We start from the raw sequence: 22,506 nt of genomic DNA, 5'->3' as shown, positions 1-22,506 counted from the left end.
TTTTTATTCAAAAAGGCAATATTTCAAATTTTTAATTTCAATAATCTTAATTCTGCAATAAATGTATTTAATTGCAGCAAATTTAATGATCTTTCGTCATGGTTAGCAATTTGGAACTCATAAATTAATGATTTCTTCAAGTAAAATTCTGCATTATTTCAAAAGTCAATAATTCTCTAGTAACTTTTCCCCAAACCCTAACCATTATATTATATGTGTAATAGAGAATAATTGCAAAAAAAGATGGCCGAATTTACTGGGATGCGAAATAAGTAGTAGATGAGTGCGGGTTTAGTGACTTTTTTTGTTTCATCTATATATAGACGATGCATTAAAATATATTTATTTATAAATCATTAAAAAATTAACACTAATTTTAAAATAATTTATTTTTTTATCTTTTATAAAAGAAACTATATATAGATGATGTCAGATATTCCGCGATTAATTAAACATTGTTTAAATCCTGAATGGGTTAAACTTCAATTTAAAAATGAAGATTGTGAATTATTAAATGAATATGAAAGCCAAAATAAGCTAATGAGGTATAAATATAATGATAAAGAATATTTAATTTCATGGAATCAATGGAGTCATAATCAAAGACCTCATAAACGGGAAGAAGAAATTGAAAATAATGAAATGGAAATCATTGATGACATTAAAGAGGATGGAATTCCTAAATTTTGTAGAAAAACCTTTAGAACTAAGTTAGGAGCATATAAACGTAGAGTATTAAATCCTGAATATCTTAAACATCAATTTAAAAAGGAAGACTGCGAATTATTAAACGCTAATGAATATGAAAATGCTAAATCAAAACTGAGATATAAATATATTGGAAGTGATGAAAGGTGTAAAGATAAAGATAAAGTTTATACAGTTTCATATAATAACTGGCACACGTTAGGGATAAGAAAACATTTAGGAGATTATGGGAAATGTTCTGAATTCTTCAAATCTAGTATGTATGAGAGAGTAAAAGAAATCAGATATAATTATCATTCATGAATGAAAGATTCACTACCATAATGAAATAAAAAAAATAAAAAAATAAACTTTAAAAATTCATGTCTTACATTTTTTGAATAATTTATTTTTTTAATTCGTATGAAAATGAGTGGATCAAGATTCGTAACCGTCAATCAATTAATGGATGTTCTTTCACCAATTCTTGAAAATGTTAAACAAGTAGATGTTTATTTCGATGATTATGTAGAAAGTATATATTATAAAGGTAAGTTTAATATTAAACCTATTGCTTTTGCATTTGATAATAAATTAATTGAAAATGCAAAAATTTGGGAATTAATTCCAGATATTGAATTTATAACAAATATTAATGATAAATGGTTTAAACGAATTCCAACCACAAAAGTTCTTTGTAAATTAATGATCAAAACTGAGGAAAAAGAATTTAACGGGTTTAAATATCATCCAAATAAAGTTTCAGAACTAGAAAATGAAAAACTTCAGAAAAAATTAAACGATAGACTTTCAAATGATCGTATTGAAAAAATAAATAAACTAGCAGAAGTTGCATTTAATAATGAAATATTTGATGAATATAACCTTGAACTCAGTGATGGACTTTAAGTCCTGGGCTTTAAGGACCCGGGCTCAACGAGTCATGATTTATGAAATCAATTATTTGATTTATTCGCTCTTCAATAATTTCTATTCTTTTTGTTAAATCATCTATTTTCATTAATGAGGTGATTCTTGATTGAGGAATAGATTTTAAACTAACCACTCCTTTTATTTTTGAAATTTTGAATCCATGACCCTCCGGGTCTTGGACTCTGTCCTCAACTTTAAACATTTTATTCAATTTACATGTTGTCAATTCTTCAAATAATTTTTTATTATTAGCATAATAATCATTAAATTCTTCAACAGATGAAAAAATTTTTATTTCAGTAATTGGTTTAACAACGTTTATTTTTTGTTGAACATTTTCACTTTCATTTATTTCTTCCTCCTCTGTTTCATTTATTTTTAAAATCGGTTTCATTTATCATTAAATAAAAATTAGAATATAAGTGATGAAATATATTTTTTAATTAATATTAAATCAGAAATGGCGGCAGGATTCTTTAAAAAATTATGGGATGGAATTAAGAAAGCTGCAGGTTGGGTTTATAAAAAGGTTATTAAACCTGTTGCTAACTTTTTGGCACCAGTAGCGAAAACGGCAGGAACTATCATAGGAGGAGTATTAGGTGCTAAAGCAGGTAATCCAGCGATGGGAGCACAAGCAGGTAACGCAGTTGGTGGAATTGCTGAAGGAATACTTAATAAAATAGGGGGTAGATAGTGGAAAAATAAATATTATTTTTATCTCAATATCGGTTGTAGTCGACGATAAACCTTATCTCCTTTATTTAATACTTCCCTTACCGGAACATTAGGTGCTATTTGTTCAGCAACGTCACTAATTGCTTCTTTATTCTTAAATATCCAATTTGCTCCTTTCTTAATCCCTTCCCAAACTTTATGCGCTCCTCTTTTTACTTTATCCCACAGTTTCTTAAAGAATCCTGCCGCCATAGTTGATTATTTCATTAAAATTAAAAATTCATTTTCATCTTTTAATTTTGATTTTTTTATTTAATAATAAATGACGACTAACTATTTAGTGCCAAACACTAAACCGATTAATGGAAATGTGTTTCATTCATTCGAAAAGATAAATGAAATATTTGCAAAGAATGACGGTAGAAGATATTATAGAGAACTTGAAAGTTCATGCTATGACTCTGATGCTCCATATTTTGATGATAAACAAACTCATTTAAGAATTACAAATCCGGCTCATGATGTGAACCAATTAGGTGACACATATATTAAACGCAAAGTTAAAGCAACTCTAGTTTCAAATAAAGCTTTCACATGTGATGCCGCTTTTAAATGCATGCGTTTATTCGTTGGTTATAAATCATCAAATCAAAGCTTTAAGCAATTAGAAGTAGAAACCGAAAGAGGTGATGCTGGTTATCTTCAGATGGATTGCGCCCGTGAATCTTTCGCATTTGCAACATATAAACCAAAATCAGAAAGGAAAGTTAAAAAGTTTGTTCATTCGTTATATAATAATGTTCAAAAATATGATAACTCAGTATGTGGTAAATATATTGACCCTTCAGAAGTTTTCACTAAAGCAAATGAAGAAGTTGATATCACTTTTGATATGATTATTCCAGTAAATGATTTGTTAGCATTTCAGGCGTTCGATGATTATCCTAAATCATTTGGTGAAATCATTCTTAAATATTATGTTTTCAGGGATACTTTAGTATTTTGTCAGGTTGACCCGTTAAGAGTTGCTGATTTACAAAATTACGTTTATGAAAAGATAACTGATGAAAATTATGAAAAGATTATGAATCATGTTTATAAATATGATCGCAAATTCCAACAAATCGGACTTCCTGCCAAATTAATTACAAGCTTATCCGCTACATCTGCTGACGCAACAGTTGATGACGTTATTATTTCATGCACAAAGATGGAAGTTTTAGAGGATAAATGCATTACACCAGGATACGGTTTAATTGAAGAATCAGTTAAAGCAATACCACGTTTATTTAGTAAGGAAGATCCATTCATGATTCCAGCTCAACATATTGACGTTCGTTCACTAAATGGAGGTTGCATCACTCCTGAAGGTATCAGCTCAGATTTCTCATACGCTCTTCATAATGTTACAGATGTTGTGTTAACATTTCCGAAGAATGCAATGCAAAGAACGGTTTTAGAAAATCCAATGCTTCGAGGTCTTCAGGTCACTATAGATTCCAGAAACTTCCCTGATCAAGCGATGACCAAGTGGGCGACATATTCTTTACACGTATGCTTCAAGCTTCTGATTTAGATGGAGTGAATGAATGCACGGAAGAATACGAGGACTCATTAACTAGACCACTGAATGATGATGATGGCACCATTAGCTAGAACATGGAAAGACCAAACTTCATTCTTATGCACTATTCCAGTTCAACGTGATGGAGCGGGTATATTCTTTGATGGATTAGAAACTTTCAACTCACAAGTTACAGTACAAGTGAAAGCTTATCCAATCATTCAGGGTGAAAATGACACTTACTGTTCAAAGTGACAAATCCTCCTCAGGTTTGGTTTACTAGGACTACATATTGGACATGGACACCGGATGAAGGTTTGAAATATCATCCAACAGGTACACCACCGCAGTATAGAAGTTCATATGATGAAATATTGATGAATAGAAATGTTAAAATTATAAATTTATTTTTGATTAAATGGATTTAAATTCATCCACCCCTTATGAAGAATTAGCAGGAGTATATAATACATACGTAGATGATATGATTAATGAAGCATTGAGTGATAATAGAAATGCTCTATCTAAGGAAAAATTAATGAAAATTCCATATTCTGAATGTTACTTAAATTCAATCACTGCAGCAATTGGTAAACAAAATAAAGGTAAAACATTAACGATATTAAAACAAATTATCATTATTGCTAACACTTCACCCTATTCACATGTGTTAATTTATATCAACCGTTCAGGTTCACCTTCAGATGATACATTTGAATCTTTAAAGCATTTAATCAAAATTCCAATTATTTATTTATCACAAGAAGAAGCAGAAGATTATTTAAAAAACTTTGTAATGTATAAAGAATTATATAATACAATCAAGAAGCAAGGATTAGAGGATAAAATTATTGATAAACAACGGGATGAATTATTTGAAACACTTTCTATTTCAAATTTTGATAGAGAATTTTTGCATTCACTCATTTTTCTAGATGATGCGGTGAAATCAAAACTAATAACTAATGAGAAATCATATTTTAATCAATTATTAACTCAATGTCGACACATTCAGTGTTCATTCTTCATGGCTGTTCAATACTTTAAAGCATTAAGCACAAACATTAAATCAAACCTGTCCACCCTTTTCATTTTCAGTGGTTTTAGTCGTCAACAGTTGAACGTTATGCTTTATCAAGTGAATTTACCAATGAGCATTAATGAACTTTACACACAATATCAACAATTAGGAGAACATGGAAAAATAATAGTTGATTTAAATAAAGGTTCCATTAAATTCGAATAACTTTTTATAATTAATTTTTATTTTTTATTTATAATTAAACATGACAGAAATTGCAAATCTTCTACAGGTTCCATTAAAACAAGGAACAAACAAAAAGGGTGCATATAATAGAACTATGAAAGTTCCAGACGGAATGAAAGAATTAGTCCACATTGTTGCCGGTCTTCAAAAGGATGTTAAACAAATGAGAAACGTTTTAACATTACCAGAAGCTCAAGCATATGCCAAACGTCACGGACCAAATTGGGAAGCACACGAAGCAGACATTACGGGTCCAAATGGAAAACCTGATGGAATAAATGAAGTTTTCGTTACTGATGGTCAAGGAAATATTAAAGTCATAAATGGGTATAAATTAACAATGACGGATTATCCTAAACGTAAAGCATATAATGAACATTATCCTATGCAATTTGATGAAAATGGAAAAGCTGTTAAACAATACATTGGAGAAGGTGAAAATGGTCCAATTAATTCATACCGTCATAATCCATATTCTTACTTCAATGAAGAATTAAATGCTATTGAAGAGGGACCGGATGGATTACCACGATATTCTAACCAGTTTGATGGTCAATATGCAAATTTAAGACCTGAAATTCCAGCTAAGAAATTCTTTAAAGTTGCTTTATTCGATCCAGTTTTCGCAAATGTTAAAGATGAACTTAAACAGCAATTCCAACCAATTATAGTAGCAAGAATTGCATCAGGTGCTTTATCTCAAGCATTCAAAGATTTAATTAAGAAACCATTATATCAGCAACGAGGTTTAACTTATGATTTAGTTAAGGAATCAGATAAAAGAAAATTTGAGAAATCAATGATTATAAGAATGCAATTAATGAATATATTCGGTCTATTAATTTCGATGAAAATGCTAAAAATCAACTTCATGAACAAATACAGGAAATAATAGATTCAAAAGTTCCAGCAAAATAAAAGTTTAAATATATTTTTTTATTCGAATATAAATGAGAAGACGTTTCACTAGTCAAAAGAACACTAACGCAAAAGCAGAGATTACGGTTGGTTATAACGTAAATGATGATAAATCACGAATTATTCAAAATGTTAAAGTTAATGTTAGTCCTGAATTAACAAGGTCAGCAACTCAACCAAATTTATTAACTCGTGACTTACCGAAGAATGAGGAGAAGAGAAAAAAAAGAATGGAGACCCAATCATTTTATCTGAACCTGGTAAAGAACCTGTTGAAATTCCCACTTATCCAACATACCCAGCACCACTTGATAACCCAGGAATCTACGATTACAGTCGCAATGCGCCATATAAAATAGACATTAATTCTGAATTAATGAAAATTTACCGTGATATAATAATTAATAATTATGATTCAATAATAAATTTAATTGACCAATCCGGTTTAATTATTTTACCTTATGAATCATTAATTCACATTATCGCCATTCTTTGTGATGTTCAAGATTCAGACGTGAAGATTCAATTTTTCATAGATGATGAGGTTTCATGCTGTGGAACAGTTGCAAAAATAAATCCTATAAAGGATATTAGCACAATTAAGATATCAAAGAACGGAACAACAACTGAACTTCATTTAACATATAATGATATTTATAATAAAATAGTTGATGAATATAAAATATCACTTGAAAAATTCTTTGTTAAGGCTATTTAATATTCAAGCATTAACATTATCGAATAATAATCCTTTGAATCATAATCGATAATAATTGACCTTTCACCAGTTTCTATCGTTTGTTTTATTTCTTTTTGTTCCCCACTATCCGGATCAGTCATTGTAATTGTTTTTGTTATAGTATCAGCTTTATCTTTAACTTCAATCTTTTTTCCATCAGGATATTTAAACCAAAATTCCAAAAATTCGATATTGTCAATCTGTTCATATTTTAATCTATCAATTACATTTTTAATACCATCTGAAAATCTTATGAAATGGTCATTATATGGGTTTGATTGAACTAAATTTGAATGAAGTGAAATATAACCTGATGATGAATATGACATCGACTCATATTTTCTGAAAACACTAAAATTTATAACATGAATGAATTTCTTATTCGTTGAATTTATGAATTCTTGAGGTAATCTTATTCTAGTTTTATTTATCACTGGAAAATAACGCTTTACCATATTTTTAATCGTAATAAAAAAATGTCAATTATCAATATTATTTCGAATAATAACTGTGAATTAAATTTAACAGTTAGCGGAATTTATAATGTTACTCTCGTTTCTGTGAGTGGTAAATTTAATCCCATTCTTTTAGACCCTTCAGATTATATATCATTTATTAAAGATGACCATGAGCCGCATAGCGGCGGGGTCGTAGACCTAAAAACGTATGATATGTATATAAATAATGTGATAACGAAATGGGATATTAACATGATTTTAAGTTATTTAAATGAATCATTTATCGTATGGTATGAAGAAAATTTTAAATCAAAACCTGATAAACTTTTTGAACTTGATGAAATAAATAACCTTATTAAATTTCCGCTGAAAATTAAATTTTGTACTCCTCGTCTTCGTTCATTGTTGGGGATATTAAATTTTGAAAAAGATGTTGGGGATGTTTTGTATTCTGACACTGGTTCTAATTTCATTTTAATCAAATGTGATAAAGTTAATACCCCAATGAGATTTTCACATCAAACATTAGACCCTAACTCTTACCCATCAATACAAAACATTTTATCCATCAACTTAAACATATTTTCTTTATCATATCCGTTTCAATTATCCGGGAATTCATTTATTCTTCATTCAAAAGATTTATCAAATATTAAATTTAGAATAACTGACCTATTTGATTGTGATTTAGAATTTATGAATGAAATATTATGGCAATTTCAAATAGAAAAAATAGCTGATGAGATAACAGATTAAATATTTATTTTTAAATCGTAATAAAATGATTAAACAACAACAACCACAGACCATTACATACGCCACATATGCATATAATTCAAAGACGGCAGAACAAACGCAAAGGTTGAAATATGGAGATTTGGAGATAGTATTGAAAAATGACCATTTTGAATTCGTTTGCAAAGGTGGTGCAGTGATATCAAATATAAAAGAAATTTTATTTATGAATTCAAAAATTAAAGGAATAACGGATGATATAACATCAATTCCACCAGAAGAACAAAGATATTACGCATTAAATGCATTTCCTAAAGTTTTGAAGATTGGAAGATTTAATTTAAATGAGGAATTCATAAAAGGTTTCCTAAATGACATAATGAAGAAAGCAGATAAAACTTATGTTAACGATGAGTTAGCAAAGAAGGCAGATAAGGAATATGTTAACGATGAGTTAGCAAAGAAAGCAGATAAATCATTTGTTAACGATGAGTTAGCAAAGAAGGCAGATAAGGAATATGTTAACGATGAGTTAGCAAAGAAAGCAGATATATCATTTGTTAACGATGAGTTAGCAAAGAAAGCAGATAAAACTTATGTTAACGATGAGTTAGCAAAGAAAGCAGATATATCATTTGTTAACGATGAGTTAGCAAAGAAAGCAGATATATCATTTGTTAACGATGAGTTAGCAAAGAAAGCAGATAAAACTTATGTTAACGAAATATACCAAAGTTTAGTTGGAACAAAAAATATTGAAACTATTGTTGGCGACTTTTCTGTCAATGAAGAAAACAAATATTTTAGATGGGGGTTTGTACAGTCCTTAAGAAATGGTATACGGTATAAACTCATTCCGAAAAATAACAATGAAATGTATGTAGGCTATATAAAGAATAATGGCACACAAGTTAAAGTTCCATTAGACAACAACTGCTACTTAAACTTATATGGAGACGAACAAAAGAAATATTTAAGAGTTTATGAAATGACAGATATGACATTGTCTAACGTAGCTCCAGCACCGTATTATTATGACTATGGTGTTGACGCACGTGTAGACCCAAAAAAGCAAACATTATATTTAGATTATTATAGATATAAAAGATATAATGCAATAGAAAAAACGAGAATAGTATACTATTATGAAGATGACAAAAATAAATATTATAGTCAAGATTTTACATACCCTGAAAACATAAGATTATATTATAAAAAATATTCTGACACAAACCAGAAGAAACCCGAAATAGTTACACTATATTTTAAGTTCAAAAGAGACAATCCTATAATATCTCATATGTTTGATTTAATGAACCCAGTAGGTTCTATTTATACATCTATGGATGTGAGAGGTCCTCAAGCAATGTTTGGTGTTGGTGCATGGGAACAAATAGTCGACAGGTTTTTGTATTGTGCAAACTCTTCAAAGGAAACAGGGGGAAGTAAAACGATTACAGGTGAAAATTTACCTGCACACAGTCACTACATAGATTTAAGCACATCTCAAGCAGGTTGGCATAAGCATAGATATTGGGATTGGTCAGGAATGACAAAAGGTAAAGGATATGATGTTAAAGACAACGTTAAATTTGCCATAAATTGTTACTGGAGTGACACTCAGGGAGAAGGAAACCATACACATCGCGTTTCAGGATATACACAAACAACGGGACAAAGTAAAGATTACATGCCACCATTTATGACTGTATTCGCATGGTATAGAGTTCAATGAACGCTCAATGTTTGTGAAACAAACTTTAGGAGCTCCAAAAGAGCAAACGACATAATTTAAATTTTTATTTTAGTATAAATGAAGATTCTACCATATGGTGTTATTGGAAGAGATAAAGATGGAAACCCAATATTTGATCCAAAGTTAAAATTAAAGTTACTGACAAGACAACAACTTGAAAAGTTGCTGAAACCAAAACAGGATGAGAAAATGAGAAAGAAAAAAATTTAAATTATGCAATTTTATTTTTATCATAAATGACCAAATTAATTAAGCCAACTATTTCTAAATTAATGATACCAATGAAATCATTTCGTGGAGTACTTATCCCAGGTTCTTCACAATTAGCCAGGGTAAGTGTTGGGACTCAAGGTGGAACATTAGTGAATCCATTCAAATTATTAACTAAAGATGAACTTAATAAAATGATGATAAAATAACTGATAACAAAATTTTATTTCACTACTACCATAAAAACAGGTGAAAAAACAGGTGAGATCTCACCTCTTCACCTAAATTATATTTTTGTTCAAAGCTTCCACGAGAGAAAAGATTCCTCATTCGCTAAGGATTCCAAAAATGAAAAAATCATTGATTTCGGCTGAGAAAAAACAGCAAAACCCTTCTTCCACGGGAACAAAGAAATAAAGAAGAAATAAAGAAGAAATAAAGTAAATTTTTTATTTATTCCCGTGGAAGATAGAGCACTTTTATGACACTTTTTATTCACGACAAACAAGACAAAACAAAAGAAAAATAAGAAAATACGGCGCCGTCGCGGTTCGAACCACAGACCTTGACCCCTCCATAACACCACCTTAGACCACTGTGCTACGTAGCCTGTCGACATAAGATTTTATAAATTGCATATTTGACGTAAATTTATTTCCCAGTTATTCAATAATTAATTATTTTTGAATAACCGAAGGTGCTACCATGCTACCATGTGCTACCATGCTACCATGTGCTACCAGGTCATTTAACTTCTCTGAAAAAGTGTGACAACACGACATTTTGACAACAGTTCAGGAGGAAGGTAGTTATTAATTATTTTTGAATAACCGAAGGTGCTACCATGCTACCATGTTGACAACACGACATTTTGACAACAGTTCAGGAGGAAGGTAGTTATTAATTATTTTTGAATAACCGAAGGTGCTACCATGCTACCATGTGCTACCAGGTCATTTAACTTCTCTGAAAAAGTGTGACAACACGACATTTTGACAACAACACAGGAAATAAACTTCTTCTTCGTAAATGTTTTTGTCATGAATTTTCCCGAAATAAACATATATTTTAGTTTTTTTAAAAAATATATTTTATTTTGTATGTAAAGACAGATGTACGCTGAACTTGTTGGTCAAGATGTATGGAAAGAATGTTTACAAGATGAAGAGTATGAAATTCACTGTTCTGAGCCTTTTGAAATAAGGAAGAAAGAAACCAAGAGAATTATACATGAATATAACAGAGGAATAGGTTATATTTGTGTAACATTAAACCTCAAAAAGTACCAAAAACATGTTCTCATAGCTACTCATTTTATTTCCAATCCGAACAATTTACCGTGTGTGGACCATATAAACCATCAAAGAGACGACAACAGAATCTCAAACCTTCGTTGGTGTTCTAGATCTGAAAACAATAGAAATAAAAGCAAGTATGGTGATATAGTTTATGAGTTCGTTGATGAAATATCTGACGAAGCAATTGAAATAAACTCTTATGGAAAGCATGACTTAGAGTTCTACTACTATGTTGAGAATGAGGACGCATTCTATTACTATACAGGAGTTAACTATAGAAAAATGCATGTTTGTTTCCTAAAATCAGGAATTGCATATGTTACTTTGACGGATACTGAAGGAAAGAAAGTTCAAGTTCGTTTAAACGTTTTCAAGAGGTTATATGATATTCAGTTTTGAACCATGAATTTTCATGAATTTCCTTAAGACAGAAAAATAAAGGTAGTTATGAATTATTTTTATTTTTTATTCCTATATAAATGACAGCAACAAACAACAACAGCAACTATATCGTTTCTGATGAAAAAGTTATTGATTCATTAGCTGAGGAATTAGTTGTGGCAGAAACTAAAACCCTCAACGAAAGAATTGGTGAAAACAGGATTGATTTACATAACTACCTCAAACATGATGGAGGAAAAGGAAGGAAAACTGGTATGGCTTTATTAGTAAATAAAATTTCAAATTTAACGATTATAGATGTTGATATCAATAAATCATACAATGATGAACTTAAAGAAACAGTTAGAAAAGACATTTTATCAAAACTTTCGGATAAAGATGTTATCGTTAAAACCGCTTCAGGAGGTCTTCACATTTATTGCAACACTAATTTCTTTTATTCAACCTCGAACAGAATGATTAAATGTTATTCCTGCAATGATTATGATATTGATATCATGACTTCTATGGATGATTCAAAGCGTTCTTTAGTGGTTATGGCTGATTCAAGAGTTCGCAAGAATGCAACAGAACCAATCAAAACATACTCATTCATTCGTGGAAGTTACGACTCGACCATAACTAGAACAGTGAATGATATATTAAATGATTTGAATATTAAGGTAAGAGTTGAACAGAAGAACGAAGAAATAAAGACTATCATGAATGAAAACAAAGATGTAAACATTGACGATAAACTTGCTCAGAGCATAGTTGATGGCATCTGTGATTTTGAAGTACATAATGACGGTGGAAACATGAATTTAGAAAAAGAAGTTACATTATTCACACTGTTTCAAGCTATTAATTCGTTACCGGATCATTTAATTAATGAAGCATACGATAACGTTTATAACTTCTGCAGTTTAACAGAAAATGCAAAAAGTAATTTTGAAAAAGCACGTAGTAGATATGCACATTTAATGACTTCTCCATTTGTTTTAGTGAAGATTCTAAAACTATATCAAAAGGAATATTATGATGAATATGTTTTACCTTTGTTACGTAAGCCAAAAATAACATTTGATATCAAACTTGATGACTCGTTTTTGATAACAGATATTAGACGCAAGGCTGAAAATCATCAGTATAAAAACAGTTCTGAAGTAATTGAGGATTTATCACGTGTAATCCGTTTTGTAGATTGTGGAAATAAATATTTCATTCAAAAGGACTATAATATCCACGACAAAATGAATCAAATATCATTTGTTCTTCAGTCAAACATGAAAGAGTCACTCAAAATGATTAAATTATTTAAAGAAGAAGGTAAAACCATAACAGCATGGGATGTACTACTAAATCAATTGTCTTCATTAACCGTTAAGGGTGTTTGCTTTAAATCTGATTCTCCAGATGTTTTCTCAACGTTTCAAGGTTATAAATACAACGTTCTCGAAAAACCAGATTACTCAAAAATTGAGATGTTTATGAATTTCATTAAAGAAGCCATTTGTGATAATAACGATGAAGTGTATAAATACCTTCTCGGCTGGATTGCATCAATGATTCAACATCCCGGAATCAAGAATGAAACAGCAATTATTTTGAAAGGACTTCAGGGAACAGGTAAAAACAGATTTACAGACATTATTTCTGAACTTCTCGCTGGTTATTCATGTAAAAACATTACCGAAATAAGTGAGCTAACGGGTAATTTCAATTCAGTAGTTGAAAATAAAATGTTTCTTGTACTTAATGAACTCAAGAATGTTGGTGAAGACAGACTCGCAAACTTCAACGCTTTGAAATCAATTATTACGGATAATGAGATTAGAATTAATGAAAAGAATCAACCCAGAAGAACAGCTCAGAACGTTGCAAACTTCATTTTCGTAACTAACAACGTCTACCCTGTCAAAATTGAAGTTGGAGACAGAAGATACGTAGTTTTAAGGGTTAATGGTAAATTCAAGGGTCAATTTGATTACTTCAAGAATTTAATGGATTCATGCACAAAGGAATTTTATGATAATTTACTAACATATTTTTTCAATTACGACCTTTCATCATTTAATGTACGAATCATACCGATGACTGAAGCCAAACAAGATTTAATTGAATTATCATCAAATCCTTTAGATGTATGGATAAATACACATTATGATGAATTGTGTGCAGGTATGACGTGTGAAAATGCTCTATTCTGCAAACCATCAGTCATGAAAGACAAAAACTTTCAAATGAGTATTAAGGATAAATGTGATAGGAAACATAGAAGAATAGACGGTAAACAAACATGGTATTATGTTTTGAAAGAAGAAATGAAAGGATTATATAAACAGGTTGAACCAAACGATAATGAGGAATCATTTACTGATGATGAAATACCTGTAAATGAGCCGCTAAGCGGCGAGACCTAAAGGTCTAGCTTTATAAAGTATGATTTGAATTTATTTTTGCATTAATCCTGCTGTGTTGTCAAAATGTCGTGTTGTCACACTTTTTCAGAGAAGTTAAATGACCTGGTAGCACATGGTAGCATGGTAGCACCTTCGGTTATTCAAAAATAATTAATAACTACCTTCCTCCTGTGTTGTTGTCAAAATGTCGTGTTGTCACACTTTTTCAGAGAAGTTAAATGACCTGGTAGCACATGGTAGCATGGTAGCACCTTCGGTTATTCAAAAATAATTAATAACTACCTTCCTCCTGAACTGTTGTCAAAATGTCATGACCTTCAGGTCTCGTCACACAGTGACTGTTGTCTCAAACTTTAGAACGGACTGAAAGTCCTGAGCTCCAAAAGAGCAAACGGCATAATTTAAATTTTTATTTTTATCATAAATGAATACCCCACAAGCTCAAAATTTACCACGAATCATAACAAGGGAGGAAATGATAAAAATGATGCAAGAACATGTTAAAAATAACAAACCACTAAAATTGAGAAAATGTGGTTATGCAGTAATGATGGAAAGAGAGATGTTGTCGAAGAGGAATAAAAATTAAATTTGGATAGAGTTTAAAAATTCATCTTTATTAAATTCATCTCTTCCAATCAATTTATTTATTCTATTAAATTCTTTTATTTTTGCTTCACTCAGTTTAAGGATTGAACGATAAGTTTCTAATTTTTCGATTATTTCTTTCCTCTCTTTATCGTTTTCAACCCCACCGCATTGCGACTTCTTTTTGTAATAGCATATTTTTGATTTAATTCTGTTTAGTTTCTTTTTATATTCATTGTCTGGACTCTTGGATGCTTCGTTGTCACTCATTTCTTACGAAATAAAAAAATTAAATATTATTTAAATATAATGGAGTAATAAAATAAATCGGAATTTCTATTAATTTATTGTCAACTTCAACTAATGCATTGCCGTTAATATATCTAACAAATTCAGCTATTGTGTCAAATCTTCGTCTTCTTTTTGTCATTAATTTATCAGTTTTTCCATAATCGAGATGAATCAAAACTTTATTTCCTTGTTTAAAATTCATGAGCCCTGAATTAATTTGTTCACGTTTAACATCATTCAACCTTTCCATTTGCTTTCTAATATATTCCCATTCTTTTGAAATATCATTTTTCATTTCCACTGGTTTCATGTTTATTGTTCTATGCCATGTATTATTGTAATAATATACTAACTGTTGTATGATGGAGTCATGATTTCCATCCCAGTATATCTGACCGTTAACCCCTAACGCATCTCTAAGAGTTCTCATTACCACATCAACTATTTTATTATGAAATGTATATGGAGAGGATGAGAAGTAAAAATTAATTTGTGGGAAATAATGAGTCATAGCTGCCTGAAATCCTTTATCACCATCACCCCTTATATTATCTACTCTTTCATGATCTAGTAAGTATTGAATAGCTCTTCTTGTTTCCTGTTCTGTTTTCCCTTTCACCGGAATGCAATATAAATATCTGGTGTTAATGTTAATGGCAAATAAATAAGTAACGTTTCCTCTTGAATATTCTAAATGATCGATTTCGTATGAATATGGATATGGTGCAAATGAAGGGCGACTAAATTTTTCCTTTAACGGTTGAATTTTTGGGTCAATTGGTTTATTTAATATTTTGAAATCCTTTTTAAAATCTTTTTGCTTCTTTAATGTTTGAAATGGATATAATAAAGTGAATGATGAAGGATTAACTGAAGGAGGAGGTGGTACTGTCGTTGGAGGTTTTGGTGTTGCAAGTGGTTTAATTTTATCTGCTTTGATTTTGGATGATGAAGTTTTGGAATTCATTCCTTCCTTCATTAATTCTGGATGTATTCTATTCATTTGTTTTAAATATGCTGTATATAAAGGTTTAATATACTTTCCCGCTTCGAGTTTATGTTGAAGGATGAATTCCAAAAGTTGATCTTCATTTAAAAGTCGGGCTGAATATGGTTTAACTAATGAATCATAAATTAAAGCTTGTGCATCATTTATGGTCTGAAGGACCTGGGTGTTTTGCACCTTTTGTTTTTGCTCCTTTTGCTTTTGCGGCTCAGGATTATATAATTTATATAATTCATCAATATCTTCTTCTGTTAATACTTTATTTTTGAAATCTTTCAACTGTTTAAGTTGTGATTTAGTTTTTTCCTTTGTATATTCATTATTTTAATTTTGTCTTTAATTTTAGAAATTATTTTATCATGATATTTCAAAACTGCATTTTTATAATATGGATAATAATATTCCATATCATCACCCGTTATATTTTTATTATTTTTGGAGATATGCTTTTAAATCGTAATAATCAAGAAAATTTTGATTAAGTACTAAATCATCAATCAAAATTTTTAAATCTACGCTATTCATTTATATAAAAATAAAATAAATGTTTTAAGGGTGCCCACCTCTTTGAATCATAGTATCAAAACCATCATTAACGGTTCCTTTTGTCTCTTCTGTGGCATTTTATTAAAAATAAAATTTTAAATTGTATTAAATAAATGGCATACAACATCCATTTTCACAACATACAGCCTTAGTGTGTGCTCCTGTTAATGCAGTCTTACCGATTGTTAAGCGAGTCATTGACCCGTTTTTAAGTTGTAAATTAATATTCTGACCATCAAATATCACTTTATCATTTATTATATCCAAATAATTTTTAGGTGTTAATTGTTTATTTTGTCGTAAACTAACACCCTTCATTTTTTGTGCAATCTTTTTAAAATCACTCCCATCAATTGAACCGTTGAATGAAGTATAACACTTAGGACATAAAGCAACCATGTTATCACCTTGTTTCTCAATTGCTAAACCCAATAACTTCTTCTCATGTGCTTTTTCTTCAGCTTTATTCTTTAATTTAGGTTTAAATTTCTCATTAAAACAAAAGAAATCAAAAGGTGCGAATTTGTAAATGTTTTTATCATAAAATTTTTTATCGGTTACAATTGCTTGAAATGCTTGAGTGTTAGGAAGATTTGGGTCGCCAGCAATAGCCCAATAAGATGAATCAGTATCACCTTCAATGAAATGAAAACGATTAACATCCATGCATTTATACATAAAATCATAAATGAAAACCAAATACCAGTATTTAGCACTATCTAAAGTGAAGAATGCCTCTTGTAAACATGTATCACATCTATAAAATCTATCTTTAAGCATCACTTGATACGTATCTTCACCTATTTCTCTTATGTTTTTAAACTTATTTGACATACATGCAACGCGTGCCTTCTGTGCATTCATTATTTTAGTCTTTGCGTAATTTTGTGTATTCATTGCATCGTAACCATATGATCCATTAAGTGAAATCTTGCAAAATAAACTTTTTCCTTTATTTCCTTCTAATTCAGCCTTTTGTCTTTCATTCATAAATTCGTTCGCAAATTCATTAAAACAAGTGTTTTTAGTAAATGTTAAAATTGATTGAATATCATCAATGATAAAATGAAATCTGTCTATTAGATACCAAAGATAATAAGAAGAAAATGGTTGATATTGGTTGTGTGTTGATGCTAACTGAGTTAATTTTCTCTGTTTCTGGTCAACTGGTAGATTGTTTGATTTCATGTAATTATACATAAAACTGCCAATTGTTTTTTCATCTGTGATAATATCTAAGTTTCTTATTATCGGTAAAAAGTTTATGTAATCATTAATGTATTTTTCATCAATGTGACCCTTTACTTCAGCCACGAATAAAGTATTTTTCTTCTTAATTATTCCCAATGCTTTTGCTTTCTTTGTTGCTGTATCACAAATGATAACACCATTCAATCTTCCCGGCATATACATTTTATGGTCAGTATATTGAATGAAATCATGAGGATTAGATGAAAATGATGAAGGATATAATGAATTAAAGTCAACACCAACGAAATGAGTCATAATGTTGGAAGTGTCCTCATTTGATACAGTTTTAGTTTCTGGATTATATGAAAGTTTATTAATGTGCGTGATTCCTTTAAGATTTACTCTATGTTGAACATTTGATAAACCACCAGTAATTCCATTACGGAGGATGTGATAAGCTTCAACTGAATCTAGAGTCATTGGTAAATTATTTTTAATGCATAATTTCTTAAATTGATTCTTAAACGTTGAACATCTTCATCTTTATTTGATTTTACGACATTGCAATAACAACACATTAACTGACAATTTTCTTTGGTATGTGGTTTTTTCATTATCGATTCTATCTAATGTTGGTTTATTAGCATATGTAAACGCTTTACCACACATTTTGCATTTAGATGAAAGGATTAAATCGTGATAGTATTGATAGTCATCCATTGAAACATTGTTTTTAGTATCCCTTTCTGCTTTTTCATCTTGTTTCTTATATGATTCAATTTTATATTTCCAATACTTTTTTCGTTAATTCAAAACTTGATTCCACATTTTCTTCTTCTGGATATGTTTCGTTAGGATTGAAGTTCTTATATGCTAACGCGTAACGAATCATTGATGCATTCGATGATAAAGAAAGATTATGAAGCATGTCAATTTTATAAACAAATGTTTCTTCAATAATTTTATCAATTGGGTCAATCATAATTTCAACGTCTTTATTGCAATAATGAATAAAATATTCTAATCTATTCTCAAAATTTTTAGCATCATTGAGATATATTTGATAATCTGAATCGGATATTGTTTCTTGAGTTAATGCTGAATAAAATGAATCTTGAGTGAATGGTTCCACTTTATATAATTCATCTTCGTAATTCTCCCATGTGATGAATTGATAAGGGAAAAAGGATTTAACACGTGATTTATTGTTTCCGAAATCTTGAGTGAATTGGTCTAATGTTCCACCCGCTATATAATTTCTGATGTCAATAAATCTTAATTCATATGGACAGTTTGTTTTCTTTACAATGATTTGCTTAAATTGAGAAGAAGAACCCAGCATTGATTTTATTTTCCATTTTGCAGTGTTTAAATCACGAAGAATTAAATTTAAATCAAACTTTCCCGAATTAAAACCTATGATATTCACTTTATTGAATTCCTCATCTAGAAGTTCTTTAAATGCTTCCTTCTGTTTTTCATTTAATGTATGGGACAAAGTCCCCGCCGTTTGGTCCGTTTGCGGCTTCATTAATTCTTCATATTGTTCAATATTTGATTTAGCAACTAATGAACAGGTTGAAAATAAAAATTCAATCCAATCAGAGATGAACGAATCACTTGATGTTAAGCAAAAATTCCTCGTAAATGTTTTATCACGGTCTACGACCTCGCCGCTTCGGTCTGAAAGACCTTCAGGACTCAAAGAGTCCGTTTGCGGCTTTATTTTGACAGTTGATGATACCATAAATGGTTTTAAGTAAGCGTTCAAAGTTGCACATTCAGAAAGTTGAAGTTCTTCTTTAGTCTCTAATGTTTCGAAGTCAAAAGTAATATAATATCTTGTTGGTTTATAATATTCCTGCAAATTGTGAGCTAATAGCCATTGATATATCTTCTGTTTCGTGATATGTGGTGCATATGGTTGTTGTGTGTTTTGCAATTGAACGTCTTGAATTAATCTTCCATTATTTTCTTTACATTTCTCACAATGTTTTAAAAATCTTCTTTGGTTTTTCCTTTCTGGTCATCACGGATAGAATAAACTTCTTCTTTGCAAAAGGGGCAAACTTTATAGCCGGTGAGTGCTTCAACGTCTGTTATTCTGTCAGCGTGAAGTTTTCCACATGGACTCTGTGTTAATAAAATATTTACTGTTTCAAATTCTGGATCTATCATTATTGATTCCACTAATGGAAAGTCTACCTTATTTATGTCTACGTCTTCTGGTTGAGGGTCACAATAATAAAAATCAATATTAACGTTTAACATTCTTGCTAACCTCTCACTTTCTGATGAAATGTCAAATCCTTCATATGCATCTATGGCTTCATTTAAATAACTTCTACGAGTTTTAGGATTAACACCATCAGGAATGTTATAGAAGCGTTTAAATAACCTTCTACCTTCGGCTCTTATTTGATTATCATTCATTTTAGCTGTTCCGTTTTTGTTCATTTATGTAAGAATAAAAAATTAAAAAATAAATAAAAATAAAGTTTATTTTTTTAAAGTCCAGGGCTAAAGTCCATAAAATGAATTAAGAACACATAAATTTTTATCATCTGCGACGTGACGAATACATTTTAATTTACTCAAGAATGCGTACCCTGATACATTAAATCTAATTCCTGTCTTATTTAATTTCACAACTTTGAAAAGGAATGTATGAATAGCTATAAAATGATGAGATGATGTTTTATGGGTTTGCTTCCATTTTTTCTGAAATAAATGAATAAATATAATGTTTATAAGTTTTCATATCTTTTATATTCTTAATAACGAATGGTATAGACCTTTCAACTTCGTCTTCCTTCGGTGCTGTTCTTTCATATGAAACATTATTAGTATCTTCAATAATGAAACCACAATCGCATAAAATTTTATATGTACCAATTGTTTCTTTTGATATTTTTATCTAACAAATCAAAACTTTATCAACACCTGTACATTTATTTAAATAATAATTTGTGTAAATATCATGGTCTTCTTTCTTAATCGTATTTGTTGCATATGTTACATTTTTCAGTGCTTTTTTGAATTTTTCAGAATCAAGAGGAGGTGAAAGTAATATACATGGATAATCTCCATCGTCAATAAATTGTAACTTATGTTTATGAATAAATTTTGTACCTTCTTCTGAAAGTGTTTCATCTATTTCACCATCTAATAAATTTTTAGTAGATTCCAAAAAGTAATTTTTATATCTTTCTTCATGAGATTTTTGAACTTCTGATTCTGAAGCTGGATATTCATTAAACCCTCTACTTCATTCTCATTATATTTTTCAACTTCTCTTAATTCCTTAATTTTTTCATCTATTTCATCTCTTATTTTTTCCAGTCTTTCAATTTCATCATATTCATCATCTTTAATCCGTTCTTCATAATATTCAGGGAAAACATCAGGTTCTTTAGGTTTTTCTTCTTCAGATGTGGGATATAAGAAATTTATAACATCATCTTTATTCATTTTTCCATCATAATCTAAATCATTTAATAACTCCGCGAATTTTTGACAATTTCTTAAATAATATTTATTAACTTCATAACTCGCCTCCTCTAATATATCCTTTATTTCCTCGTTTGTGAATCCTAATTTTTTAACGTCGTTAGTCTTGACACTCATTTTCATACGAATTAAAAAAATAAATTATTCAAAAAATGTAAGACATGAATTTTTAAAGTTTATTTTTTTATTTTTTTTATTTCATTATGGTAGTGAATCTTTCATTCATGAATGATAATTATATCTGATTTCTTTTACTCTCTCATACATACTAGATTTGAAGAATTCAGAACATTTCCCATAATCTCCTAAATGTTTTCTTATCCCTAACGTGTGCCAGTTATTATATGAAACTGTATAAACTTTATCTTTATCTTTACACCTTTCATCACTTCCAATATATTTATATCTCAGTTTTGATTTAGCATTTTCATATTCATTAGCGTTTAATAATTCGCAGTCTTCCTTTTTAAATTGATGTTTAAGATATTCAGGATTTAATACTCTACGTTTATATGCTCCTAACTTAGTTCTAAAGGTTTTTCTACAAAATTTAGGAATTCCATCCTCTTTAATGTCATCAATGATTTCCATTTCATTATTTTCAATTTCTTCTTCCCGTTTATGAGGTCTTTGATTATGACTCCATTGATTCCATGAAATTAAATATTCTTTATCATTATATTTATACCTCATTAGCTTATTTTGGCTTTCATATTCATTTAATAATTCACAATCTTCATTTTTAAATTGAAGTTTAACCCATTCAGGATTTAAACAATGTTTAATTAATCGCGGAATATCTGACATCATCTATATATAGTTTCTTTTATAAAAGATAAAAAAATAAATTATTTTAAAATTAGTGTTAATTTTTTAATGATTTATAAATAAATATATTTTAATGCATCGTCTATATATAGATGAAACAAAAAAAGTCACTAAACCCGCACTCATCTACTACTGAAATAATTGGAATTTAACACCTAGTTTTAGCAGCATCATTCTCTTTTTGCTCTCATTTAAATGCTTTTGCACACTTTAATTTTGAAATATAAGAGTTTTGGAAATTATCAAATTTATCTGCTCAAATACTATAGATCTTCATAAGTGTTAATAGAATCACCAGCCTTACATATAGTGTTTAATATAATGATGCACATCATACTGGGATTTATTCCTTATTCATCTAGTTATTATAAGATTTACAACCCCATGAAAATTTAAAATTTTGTCAAAAATAGTGAATGTACCTTTCATTTTTCAAAAAATGAATCTAATGTGGAACATAAGAAATCTGATTTTTCTGCAGTTAATTTTGAATATTAAC

The 22,506-nt window shown here is 29.7% G+C and overlaps 9 protein-coding genes and 1 pseudogene across 10 annotated transcripts, besides 3 other annotated features; 7 read left to right on the top strand and 3 right to left on the bottom strand.

Annotated features, from left to right (window-relative positions):
• Positions 1–261: part of a mobile genetic element that runs on past the window's edge.
• An 891-nt stretch (positions 262–1,152) lies between these two features.
• TVAGG3_0911480 (protein of unknown function, DUF4108 family) lies at positions 1,153–1,596 on the top strand (the record flags this gene model as incomplete). The annotated part of the gene is made up of 1 exon (XM_001311029.1): positions 1,153–1,596. One exon carries the CDS (start codon positions 1,153–1,155, stop codon positions 1,594–1,596), a length of 444 nt encoding a protein of 147 aa, XP_001311030.1.
• A 484-nt stretch (positions 1,597–2,080) lies between these two features.
• Positions 2,081–2,317, top strand: TVAGG3_0911470 (N-acetylmuramoyl-l-alanine amidase family; the record flags this gene model as incomplete). Its single annotated transcript, XM_051251820.1, has 1 exon — positions 2,081–2,317. One exon carries the CDS (start codon positions 2,081–2,083, stop codon positions 2,315–2,317), a length of 237 nt encoding a protein of 78 aa, XP_051077394.1.
• Positions 2,318–2,620: 303 nt separating this feature from the next.
• On the top strand, positions 2,621–3,284 carry TVAGG3_0911460 (uncharacterized protein; the record flags this gene model as incomplete). Its single annotated transcript, XM_051251819.1, has 1 exon — positions 2,621–3,284. A coding segment is annotated over one exon (664 nt), but the record flags the coding sequence as incomplete, so codon positions are not given.
• Positions 3,285–3,685: 401 nt separating this feature from the next.
• Positions 3,686–21,259: a mobile genetic element.
• On the top strand, positions 5,149–5,567 carry TVAGG3_0911450 (uncharacterized protein; the record flags this gene model as incomplete). Its single annotated transcript, XM_051251818.1, has 1 exon — positions 5,149–5,567. A coding segment is annotated over one exon (419 nt), but the record flags the coding sequence as incomplete, so codon positions are not given.
• TVAGG3_0911440 (phage tail repeat-like family) lies at positions 8,026–9,092 on the top strand (the record flags this gene model as incomplete). The annotated part of the gene is made up of 1 exon (XM_051251817.1): positions 8,026–9,092. A coding segment is annotated over one exon (1,067 nt), but the record flags the coding sequence as incomplete, so codon positions are not given.
• TVAGG3_0911430 (HNH endonuclease family) lies at positions 11,058–11,642 on the top strand (the record flags this gene model as incomplete). The annotated part of the gene is made up of 1 exon (XM_051251816.1): positions 11,058–11,642. The coding sequence occupies one exon, from the start codon at positions 11,058–11,060 to the stop codon at positions 11,640–11,642; it is 585 nt and encodes a 194-aa protein (XP_051077390.1).
• On the top strand, positions 11,723–14,047 carry TVAGG3_0911420 (uncharacterized protein; the record flags this gene model as incomplete). Its single annotated transcript, XM_051251815.1, has 1 exon — positions 11,723–14,047. The coding sequence occupies one exon, from the start codon at positions 11,723–11,725 to the stop codon at positions 14,045–14,047; it is 2,325 nt and encodes a 774-aa protein (XP_051077389.1).
• On the bottom strand, positions 14,633–14,905 carry TVAGG3_0911410 (uncharacterized protein; the record flags this gene model as incomplete). The annotated part of the gene is made up of 1 exon (XM_001311030.1): positions 14,633–14,905. The coding sequence occupies one exon, from the start codon at positions 14,903–14,905 to the stop codon at positions 14,633–14,635; it is 273 nt and encodes a 90-aa protein (XP_001311031.1).
• TVAGG3_0911400 (uncharacterized protein) lies at positions 14,925–15,356 on the bottom strand (the record flags this gene model as incomplete). The annotated part of the gene is made up of 1 exon (XM_051251814.1): positions 14,925–15,356. The coding sequence occupies one exon, from the start codon at positions 15,354–15,356 to the stop codon at positions 14,925–14,927; it is 432 nt and encodes a 143-aa protein (XP_051077388.1).
• On the bottom strand, positions 16,584–20,126 carry TVAGG3_0911390 (annotated as a pseudogene). The gene has a single exon. A coding segment is annotated over exon 1 (3,543 nt).
• An 882-nt stretch (positions 21,260–22,141) lies between the features above and the next one.
• Positions 22,142–22,433: a mobile genetic element.
• Positions 22,434–22,506: the final 73 nt, after the last annotated feature.

This window comes from Trichomonas vaginalis, chromosome I, assembly GCF_026262505.1.
Source record: "Trichomonas vaginalis G3 chromosome I, whole genome shotgun sequence".
Classification (NCBI taxonomy): domain Eukaryota; phylum Parabasalia; order Trichomonadida; family Trichomonadidae; genus Trichomonas; species Trichomonas vaginalis.
This window is presented reverse-complemented; position numbering and strand designations above follow the sequence as displayed.